Raw genomic sequence first — 12,171 nt, 5'->3', positions numbered from 1 at the left:
AGAATATCCATCAAAAGTATTAATGACAATTCCATATTTGTAGAAGGAAAATTAAGGCATAGTGAAAAGATAATGAATGTATTTGTGGTATTTAAGAGATGATTTCAAAAAATCATTCTAGCTATAGTTTTGCCAAAATCAAAATATTGCTCACTATTATCAAAACTATTTTAACTTTATGATGAAAGAAGTAGAATACTTTATTATTTCAAATATGTCCTTGTAGGATGCCATGACAAAGATATTAATTGGCTGTTCATTATCTTAGTTAATTCTGCCTATCTCCTACCAACACTATTGAACCAGAAATAAACCTTTTATATTAGCCAAAAAAAAATGAAATTCAGCACGTTAAGAAGGGAATTAGAAAAAAACTACCTCATATAACATTGTATTTCAATGTTGGGTTTGCAGAGAAGTTGATGAAATAAACATTAGTCTGTTTCTATGAACCATGAGGGAATAAAGATGCACAGGTTGTAGCTGAATAACTTGTACCAATAAAGAGCTAAAAGCTAAAATTCATAGATATATTAAATATTTATTAATTGCCAAATGAATAAAATTTATTAAGCTGGTCCATAAATCATGGGTGGGCTTCCAAAAGGGAACAGGGTGAGGCAGTGGGGTTATAGGGACCTGTTAACATTATGTGCATTTTTCCAAGGACAGGGTCTATTGCTTATATTTACCCATTGCCACTGCGTCGACCCTGACTTACAGCAACTCTGTAGGACAGAATAGAACTGCCCACAGTGTTTCCAAGGCTGTAATCTTTATGGAGGCAGACTGCCACATCTTTCTCCTGCAGGGCGGTTGGTGGGTTCAAACCACAGACCCTTCAGTTAGAAGCTGAGCACTTAACTACTGGACCACCAGGGCTCCTTTGTTTATATTTAATTTTGGAATCACTGTCTCTGTCAATGGACAGGTATTAGTTGCATCTTGACTATAGTCGTACTAGGTCTTTTCTCCTGTGGAGTGGCTGGGTGGGTTCGAACTGCCAACCTTTCAGCAGCCAAGCACTTAACCATTGCACCACCGTAGCGCCTTTAGCAAGCATTATAATCTGTGACAAAGTTGGGGTCGTAATAGAAGACTTATTTTTTTTTCCTGTACTGTTTTCAGCTATAGTTAATTGGACATGAGTACAAATAAGTGGTGGGAAGCGGTTAAGACAGTGATAACTGATCATTTTGTTTAAACACTCCAGCATAAAGTATATGTTGTACACTAAGTTAAGAATGTTTTTCTTTCAAGGTAACTGAACTGCACAACATCAAAAACATAACGAGACTGCCTCGAGAGACAAAGAAGCATGCAGTGGCGATTATTTTTCACGATGAAACGTCAAAGACATTTGCCTGCGAGTCAGGTAAGCAATTACAGCCCATCTACAACATGAGGAAACTGAGCTGCTCCTGAGACAATGGTCCAGATGGATTATGATGCAGTACTGAATGAGAGGGCTTAATGTAATGAAGATGTGCTGTGGAAGACTTGAGTACACGCTTAGCATATTGATTTCTACAGACGTTTGGGGTGCTTGTTTGTTATCTGTCTGTGTCTGGATTTTGCTCCCAGGTGGTCTGAGGACTCTTGAGGTTTACATTCAAGCTTTGAGAGTTAAGTAAACAGTGCTCTGGAGATGTTGTTAGGCTGAGCATGTGCCTGCTATTTTAGTTCTTGCCAAACGGTGCTGTAGGCGTGTGGTAGGGTAATAATCTGCCCTGCAAAAGTGAGGTAGAGCACTGCCCACATCCTACACATTTAAAAAATTTAGTCAGTTTGTTGCTTTCATGAATTCTCAGTACTACAAGTAAATCCATTTCAGATTGAATTTTAGCATTCCAGCACTGTGACATTATTGAGGCACGAGGCAGTGCGTAGCTGGAGTTTGCAGTATTTTTCATTTTGGAATTCCAGTGCTATACAATATTTTAAGTGGTTTATTATAGCTTTTTAAAGATTTTGCTCAAATGTCTCAATAAAATATTTTTTTTAAAAAAAGACTGCTCAATGAAATGGTACATACCTTCATTATAATGGATGAAAGTACAAGTTACTAAGGACTTGAAAGAGGTGAATTTAAAATAATAGGTAAGTCTTAAAGCTTCGTTGAACTTTTTTAAGGAAAATAAAGCTTCTGATTTTATGGAGTTAGAGCTTATAGGTATAATTAATACCAGGCTATATTATTCTAAAACTTACGATGTCATTTTGCTCACACCTCCTCGTCCATGCTTATCTTAGTTTTGTGAAACTGAGTTGACATTTATCAAAGTGTTCATCTTTCCTTGAATGCTTTTATCTGTCAGTCCTTCTGCCGTACTTTCAATAGCTATCTGACCTTATTTTATCATTTAAAATTGACTTTTTGGAGTTGCACAGAATTCTGTTAACTGGCTATACGAATCCCCATTTTGTGTTTGAACTTGTCCCAACTTTGCTATTATCATATATTAATTCCAAAATTATTTCTACTGTCTTAAACTGTTGTGGCACTTCATTTTTTTCTGAGTTCTTAAAAAAAGTCTCATTAAAACTAATAAACACTAGAAAATTGGTTTTCAAAAAAGATAATTTTCACTATTGTTTTCATTTTTCAATTTTAAAACTGGGCATTGTTTTACATTTTTAAAAATGTAGTGACCCATTTTATGGTAATACTGGAATCTATTATGCAGGAGCCCAGGTGGTACAGTGGTTAAGCACTCGGCTGCTGACCTAAAGGTTAGCAGTTCAAACCCACCAGCTGCTCCGTGGGGGAATGATGTAGCAGCCTGTTTCCATAAAGATTACAGCCTTGGAAACTCTTTGGTACAGTTCTGCTTTGTCCTATAGGGTCACTATGAGGCAGAATCGACTCAATGGCAATGGTTTTTTGATATTACTTTGAAGACTACAAAAATTTTTAGAAGATTTCATAGGAGACAGTTTAGGGACTGAGGAGCTAGGGCTTGATGTAGACATGACATGACACCAAAATCATGATCCCTAACAGAAAACAAAAAGAAACAGTATAAATAAGCTGTCATCAACATTTAAACATTTGCGCTACAAAAGAAAATGAGAAGACAAGCTACAAACTGAGTGAAGATATTTGCAAATCACATATCAGCCAAAGATCTCCTCCCTAGAATCTATAAAAAAAAAACTTTCAGAACTCAATGTTTTTAAAAAATCTCATTAGAAATGGATAAAAGACGTGAAAAGACATTTCACTGAAGAGGATATACAGATGGCGAATAAGCACATGAAAGATGTTCAACATCACCAGCTATTAGGGAAATGCAACTTAAGACCACAATGAGGTATCATGGCACACCTATGAGAATGGCTAAAGTAAAAGTTTTTAAAAAGTGACAACACAAAGTACTAGAAAGGATGGGAGAAACTGGATCAGTTATACATTGCTAGTGGGAATGTAAAACGGTACAGTCATTCTAGAAAGCCATTTGGCAAGTTTCTTAAAAATTAAACATACACTTCGTTTATTTACAACCCAGATATCACACTCCTGAGTCTTTATATTCCAGAGAAATGAAAATGTATGGCCACACAAAAATCAGTACGTGACTGTTAACAGTAGCTGTATTTGTAATAGCTCAAAATCGGAAACAACCAAAATGTCCCTCAACAGGAGAATGGATAAACAAATACTGGTACATCCACACCATAGGATATTACTCAGCAATAAAAAAAAAAAAAACAAGCTATACATGCAACAATCTGGACGAGTATCCGGAAAATTATGCTAAGTGAACAAAAAAAACAAACCCATTGCTGTCAAGTCAATTCCAACTCATAGCGACCCTATAGGATGGAGTAGAACTGCTCCATAGAGTTTCCAACAAGCGCCTGGTAGATTCAAACTGCCAACCTTTTGGTTAGCAGATGTAGCTCCTAACCACTGGTGGTTTCCCTAGTGATGTAGTGGTTAAGTAAACAAAACCAAAACCCGTTGCCATCGAGTCAATTCTGACTCATAGCGACCCTAAAGGACAGAGTAGAACTGCCCCACAGGGTTTCCAAGAGTACCTGGTGGGTCTGAACTGCTGACCTTTTAGTTAGCAGTGAACAAAGCCAGTCTCAAAAGGCTACATACTGTATGATTCTATTTATATAATAGCCTTGAAATGACAAAATCATAGAGATGGAAAACAGATTAGTGGTTCTAGTGGTTAAGAAAGGTCAGAGGGAAGGCATGCATGTGACTATGATGGGTAGCGTGAGGCAGATCTTTGTGGTAATGGGACAGTTCTGTATCTAGATTGAGTGGTGGTTACACAAATCTACACGTGATAAAATGAGATTGAATTATACACACACATGGTACCCACATCACATTCCTCGTTTTGATGATGTACTATAATGATGTAGAATGTAACCGTTGGAGCAAACTTTGATGGATACATGAGGAACTCTCTGTCCTGTCACTGTAAGTCCCTATGATTCTATGATAACTTCTAAATAAAACATTTTTTAAAAACTCTATTTCAATATCAGTCCTTCTGAAATATTTCATATTTTCTAAGATGTAGGGAATGTGTGTCAAAAATTGTAGAGGATCTGGTATTTTACTCTACTTAGAAGCTAATACAGACCTTAGGTGGTACAAATCATTGACACATTTGGCTGCTAACTTGAAAGTTGGGGGTTCAAGTCCAACCAGAGGCACCATGGAAAAAAGGTCTAGTGATCTACTTCCAAAAATTCAACCACTGAAAACCACGTGGAGCATAGTTCTACTCTGACACACATGGAGTTGCCATGAGTCAGAGCCCATTCGATGGCAACTGATTTTTGGTTTTCAGAAGCTAATAATTTCATCTTTTGTTACTACTTCATGGAACCTAGCAGATGACAAGAGACTCTTGGATCAGAGAAAAATGATTTTGTTACTCAAGACACAGTGATTGGCATGAGCCTCAGCATATTTGTATTGATTCCTTTTTCCCCCAGATCCCACAGAGGCAATGTGACAAGCCTAGATGGATGCCTGCACGTGCAGTGGGTTTGTGTCGCTGCTGAGAAACTCAGATCAGGGCCCAACACTTGCTGAGCTAGCAGTAAACATAACAAGCAACAAACAAGCCAGCCCCCCTCCCTCCAGAAGGGACCACCAGTTACCTCGAGTTACACAGTGGCTGCCTGGGTGTACTTCGTTGTCTGTATGATACTACAGAAACTTTCCGTAAGGACCACTGCAGTCTGGCACACTCAGCAGAAGAATAGGGAAGCTTCAGGCCCGTGATAGCCTGCCTCTCACCACAGTTGCTGCTGCTGTTGTTAAGTGCTGTCAGGCCAATTCCACCTCACAGTGACCCTGTATGACAGAGTAGAATGGCCCCTTAGGTTTTCCTAGGCTGTAATCTTTATAGGAGCAGATCTCCAGGTCTTCTCTCCTGCGGAGGCGGTAGGTTCAAACGCCCAATTTTTAGGTTAACACAAACCACGTTGTTGTTGTTGTTAGGTGCCATGGAGTCAATTTTCGACTCACAGTAACCCATGTGAAAGAGTAGAGGTGCCCCACAGGGTTTTCCAGGTTGTAATTTTTACGGAGCCCTGGAGGCATAGTGGTTAAAAAGATCGGCTGCTAACAAAAATGTCAGCAGATTGAATCCTCCAGCCACATCTTGGAAACCTTCTGTAGGGTTGCTGTGATTCAGAGTTGACTAGACCGCAACAGGTTTGGGATTTTTCTTTTTTTTTTTTTTCAGTCTTTATGGGAGCAAATTGTCCAGTCTTGCTCCTGCGTAGCCACTAAGTGTGTTGGAACCACCAACATTTCAATTACCCCAACAACAGCTCATCTTTTATATACTTAGTTTGCTGGTTCTTCACACTTCACACTTTCATTTGTTCTTGTTTCATTTTAAAATGGGAATCCTGGTCATCATTATGGCATGTATTCAAAAAATTAATGTTTATTGAGTGCCTACTATGTACCAAGTAGTGTTCCGTGCCCTGGCCTGTACTGAAGATTTAAAAGATAATTAAAACTCAGTTACTCTAAAGAGTACTAAGAGCAGAATTTTTGATATCTGAATTCTATCTTAAAACTAACATTTCTTTTCAATATTTACAGCTATAACAACTCATTTTAAAAAATGGAAGTGGCTGTAATTTATTTTGTGAAGCTAGCATAGAAAATCTGATATTTTCTTCACTTTTAATATATTTTTAAAATTCTAAATAAAAAAACAGCAAAAGTTATCGCAGTATGCCGTAGCGACAAAAGCTTAAAGTACGCAGAGAGAATTTAAGAAGAAGGGTGCTATATAAAGGAAAGGACAAAATCTTCTTTAAGAATATAAACAGATTATTTCCTTGGCTAGGAAGACATAATATTAAAATAATAACCTTCCATTATAGTGCCTTTAATGTAATTTCAGTTTGAGGTTCAACAAGATTTTACTTATAGAGTAGAAAAAAAATTATTGAGATTTTGTGTGGAATAATAAACCAAAGCCACCAATTGCTGCCGATTCTAACTTAGGCCAACCCTGTGTGTGTCAAAGTAGAGTGATGCTCTGTAGGGTTTTCAATGGCTGATTTTTTGGAAGTAGATCACCAGCCCTTTGTACCGAGGCATCTCTGGATGGACCTGAACCTCCAACCTCTTGGTTAGCAGCCAAGGGCATTAACCGTTTACACCACCCAGCAGCTCCCATATGGAATAATATCTGGTATTAATCAAATAAAAAGTTTTAAAATATATAAAGATTTTTGAAGAAAATTGAGAGGACTACAGGAATAATCTAGAGCTTGGAGAGAACTTTACAAGACAGAAGATCCATAGCTATAAAAGAAAGGACCAATAGATCTGACCATTTAAAATCAAACAACTCACATGTAACTAAAGATTAACAAGCCTAGTCACTGGGCACATTAAAGTTTTGGAATAATATCAGGAATACAAGTGACAGATAAAGAGTTAATAACTATAATGCCCCAAAACTATTAACTATGAAAAACTTGCAAATATTATGCCTAAGCAGGTCATAGTTTGATAAATCCAAATAGCAAAAAATATATGGAAAAAAGACTGAAACTCTAAGTAGTCAAAAAAAAGTAGTCAGGGACCTGAAAATCAAAATAGCAGTAAGAATAAAGCAAAGACTGGAAGGAGCTGTCACATTTATTTCTAGTGGAGGTACACATAACAGTGTATTCTCGTAATGGTTAATGGGAATGTGAATTGTTTCAACTTGTTTTTCAAGAAAACAAGCAAGTATTATTTAAAGAGTATTCATACACCCTTTGGCCCAGTGAACCACTTTTGGGATATATCCCTATATAAACATACCCACCAGTACCTGCAGATGTAGGTTTAAGTACACGATGTATAATAGCAACAAAATTAGAAACAAATGAATGCCTATCAAGAGAATAGTTGAAAAAAGTATGGTATTTTCTCATCATGAAATAACATGCAATCACTAGGAAGAATTCTAATTAAACCAATTAACTTGGAGAGAGTTCTATGAAATATAGATCCTCAAGCAGAGCAGCTAGCAGAGAAGTATATACTGACTGATCACATTTTGTAAAAGAAATAGAAAGCGTGAGGTTAGTTTTAACAAGCATTACCTGGGGTAAGGTGAGATGATGATGATGTGGATGGCAAAAAAAGAAGATGGAGAAAAAGGTAAGCAAAAAAGGAAAAGTAAGAATAGAAAATAAACAGAATACCCAGCACATTAGCTTTCCCATTTACATGAAATTATGTCTATGTTAAGGTGTGCATGAATGTAACCCAGTTTTTTAAAGTTAGTCTGTCATGTGGGAAATGGTGATTAAAACCACACTGAGGTATCACTACCTGTCAGAATAGCTAAAATGAAAAATCGTGGCACCACTAAAGACTTGTGAGGATGTGGAAAACTGGATCACTCACATTGCTGACCGAAATACAGAATGGTCCGACCACTCTGGGAAATGGTTTGGCAGCTTCTCGTAAAACCAAACAAGCAGTTAGCATCCAAACCAAAACCCAGACCCAGTGCCATTGAATCAATTCCAACTCATAGCGACTCTATATAAAACCCGTTGCCGTCGAGTCGATTCCAACTCCTAGCGACACTATAGGATAGAGTAGAACTGCCCCACAGAGTTTCCAAGGGGCGCCTGGTGGATTCGAACTGCTGACCTTTTGGTTAGCAGCAGTAGCACTTAACCGCTACACCACCAGGGTTTCCAAGACAACCTAGCAATTGCATTCTTGAGCATTTATCCCAGGAAAAAAAAGAAAACTTATATTCATACAAAAAATATATATCCATGAATGCTCACAGCAGCTGTATCTGTAATAGCCCAAAACTGGAAAGAACCCCGATGTCTTCAACAAATTGTGGCACCTCCACACCATGGACTACTAGTCAGCAATAAAAAGGGGCAAGCTGTTGATACAGAACAGCAACCTGGATGAATCCAAAGGGAATTATCCTGAGTGAAAAAAAAGCCAATACCAAAAGGTTAAATACTGTGTGATTTCATTTATATAGCATCTTGGAAATGACCAATTTTAAGAATGGAGGACAGATTAATGGTAAGCAGTGGGAGCAGAGGGATATGGGTGTGTGGTTATCAAAAGAGTAGGTGCTAGTAACAACTTTGTTGAATGAATGAATGAATGCATGAATGAGCAAAATTTGTATTTAAAATTTGTTATAGTGATATATTTATCGTTCTTTTCTTCAAAAAGATAATCATTTTGCAAAAGCAAGTTTTAAAGACTAATTTGGCAACCCTAGGAGACAAATTATTTAAATTGTTATATAACAGATTGAAGTGTGTTTGTGATGGGGGCATAAATGAACTGTGTGTGTGTGTGTGTAAATTGTCACAGCCCATCAAGTCTGCTGCAATAACTCTATAAGTAAAACGTTTTTGAATACAAATGAGAATTCCTGCATTTTGCCCATTCCTTAGAATGAGAATCCTTGTTCCTTTTTTTGGAGCATGTTCAATGCCTCATAAATGAAAGAGCAGATGGCTTAGACATTGGAAACCCGGAGTTCGGGTAATACCTTCATTATGGAAAAGAGAAAGAGGAGAGAAAAGAGCTCAACCATCTCTATCTTTTTCAGCATATGAAACCTGAAAACTTATCTCCCAATAAAAGCAAATAGTGTTTAAAGTCTGAATAACCTGGTTAATTTTCTAAATAATGAGTTGAAGCAGTGAATTTACTTTCTAAAATACTAAAGTTATTTCTATAAATTCCTCAGTCCAAAATATGTAACAGAATACTCAAGAGTTAAATTCCCCCACATCAAAAATAAAAAATAGAAATGCCAAATCCCAATTTAGCCATATATTTTTCATTAAAAATTTTAAAGTTTTGTATAAGTATTACTTTGTACCTGAAATACCTATGTATCAGTTTATTGCATTTTTTTTGTGTTTAAGAATATAACTTATAACCCAAATTCTATATCTTTATATAAAACGAACATTTTCTAAAATAACATCTTTTCTCCATAATGATTTTGTATTACTTAATAAGATATATTTGTAATTTGTAATATTATTATTAATTACTTTAAGGAGGCATTCACCACCTCCAAGGGTCCCTATAAAGAGCTTTCTGCTTCTCAGGCTTCACGTAATTTTTCCTACCACAAATGACTCCAGAAGAAGTCGAAAATCATTCGCAAATTTAAAATGAAAGATAATAGGCATGCGTCTTCCTGATGATTAGCCTTTTTATTGATGTGCAGTTACAAACCCTGTGTTGACCCCTACCTGTGGCATGCAACCTTTAAACATTGAACATGGATCTATGTTGAAACTTTTGGCACTAGACAAATAATCTGTACTTGCACTTAGATGAACAGAGCCTACTATAAGGTTCTATGGCTATTCATTAATATTATAATAAAGTATATATATATGTATTATTTTACCAAAAGTCTTATTTTTTTAAAGCATTCATATTTCATAATTAAGAAATCCTTTGAACTTTGTAGATTGATTAATTTGGGAAAAGGGTTCAACTCCTGCTTAAGAATAAGGCCCTTGAGATGCAACCTGCCAGACCAGTCACGTTGTCCCTCATGTAAATGTTCTGTCCTTCAGGTACTCACTGAGGTTATAGAGCTTTTTTATGTTTGTGGTAATGGAGCTCATGTAATAGAAGTAAGCCAGTAAAACAGCAAATGGATTTTGATGGTATTTGGTCAACTGTACAATCAAATATAACATTAAGTTGTTTCAAATAGAGTTTTTATATAACCCAAGCTATATATATCCAAGACGAAGGAGGAAGTCAATTTCATTGCCTTTAGGAAGCCAAATTAGGGTGTGACATTAGAAAAAATATTCCCTACTGCTGCCCATAATTTCTTGGTCTGAGGATGTAGAAACAACATATCCTGCTTGACCATGGCTAACTGTGAGACTGCTCCAAACCTGTGTGGTGCTCATAGGTTGTACCCAATTTCTAGATAACCGGGCGCCAGTAACTAACATGGATTGCTCCATGAACATTATGTCCTTCCCATCAGCCTCTGAACATACTTCAGCACATGGAAAGTAGCTTTTGTTACTTAGGAGAATCAGAGAGCACACAGCTGAAAAGGTTCCTTCAGGAGCAGGCCCCACTCAAAAGCTGTCTGCGCAGAGATGTCGATCCTTCCTTGCACACCCCATTTTGTGCCATGGGTGAGGGGCTTGAATGGGACCCTACCTACTGCTGGTCTCCGCCTGGCCAGGTAGGTCCACTTAGGTGGAGTATAAGTTATATGTGCCCTGCCTGCACCATAGCTGAGGAGACCCAGAAAACTTCCTCTCCCAACTATTTTATACCCCTAGCCTAAGTGACTAATTTTATCTTTTTAACGCTGCTAAATATCCTACTGCATCATGCCCCTCTGCCTTCCTGAGGAGGCAAGATGGTTAACCTCGAATTGTGTCTTTTTAATCTTGCTAACAAAGGGAAGGTTTGTTCTGAGGCCTGAAGATGCCAGCGGGGGAAGGAGAGGAGAAAACTATGGCCGCCTGACTTGTCCAAAGGACTTGCTCCTCACAGTGGATAAACATAATTCAGTTTCAAGTGACATATTCCAGCCGTTTTATGAGCAGTCCTTTCATTTGGGGGATAATGGGAGACACTTCTGTTTACTGATTGTTCAGTACAAAAGACAACTTGAAAGAAGTTGGGACAACTTGTATTTCTAGCTGACTCAGTCATGGTAGAATAGAATTGCTGACTTATAACCATCTGCTTCTTAACTATCTTGCTAAGAGATTTGGAAAAAATCATTAAAAGTAGAATATAGTGGTCTTATGTCATCTGAAATGTGTTGGGATTTTGAAGTTAATTCTTTAAAGAAAGTGAAGTGCTGTGTAACAGTAACAGTGTAATGAGACTTTGAATTTTTAATGCTCTTCTCAGGCCCACATCATATAAAAATACCAAACCTTAAGCTGCATCTCATAAAAAAGTTTAAATTATTTTTTGCAAAATTTGGGCATGGCTTTGTAAGGTTGGGCTGATGCAAACAAATCAAGGACAGAACTGAATTGAGCAAAATTTGGTAAGAATTACCCTGGGAAGCCCGAGTGGTGTAGTAGTTAAGAACTACTACTGCTAACCAAAAGGTCAGCAGTTCGAATCCACCAGGCAGGCACTCCTTGGAAACCATATGGGGCAGTTTTACTCTGTCCTGTAGGGTTGATACAAGTCAGAATCAACTGGATGGCAACAGTTTTTTTTTTTTTGGTTAATTACCCTGTGTTATCCAGGCTCCAATGTAAAGCACATAGTGAAATGGTCTGGTCGATTCGATCTCAAGAGCTTCCCTATCTGAGCACCACAGTCATGACTGAGGTGAGTTAACTCCATGTAGGAAGAGTGTGGCTAATACACCATGTCTGTAAGAGGTTCCTTGGGACATTGGAAACAAGAAAGGAATTTGGTCACTGTGAGAGGAAAATGTGTAGACTTGATCAACAATTAATTTAAGCATACAGTAGAGTGTAGTATGTATAACTCTGGTATAATGTGGTTTAATCACTCCCTAAGGGCTGTTGTTGTTATGTGCCATTGAGTTGATTCTGACTCATAGCAACCCTGTGGGACAGAGTGGAACTGCCCCATAGGATTTTCTTGGCTGTAATCTTTACAGAAGCAGATCAGCAAGTCTTTCTCCCACATAACTC

General features: G+C 37.5%; 1 protein-coding gene across 1 annotated transcript in view; it reads left to right on the top strand.

The window, feature by feature from the left end:
• Nucleotides 1–12,171, top strand: part of DOK6 (docking protein 6) — a 436,186-nt gene that overhangs the window by 198,931 nt on the left and 225,084 nt on the right. Inside the window, exon 3 of the mRNA XM_023543736.2 lies at nt 1,261–1,375. Coding sequence (XP_023399504.2) covers nt 1,261–1,375 — 115 coding nt within the window. The remainder of the gene's footprint in view (nt 1–1,260; nt 1,376–12,171) is intronic.

The sequence above is a fragment of the Loxodonta africana genome, chromosome 11, assembly GCF_030014295.1.
Source record: "Loxodonta africana isolate mLoxAfr1 chromosome 11, mLoxAfr1.hap2, whole genome shotgun sequence".
Lineage (NCBI taxonomy): Eukaryota > Metazoa > Chordata > Mammalia > Proboscidea > Elephantidae > Loxodonta > Loxodonta africana.
Note: the sequence above shows the minus strand (reverse complement) of the source record. Positions and strands in the feature narration are given on the sequence as shown.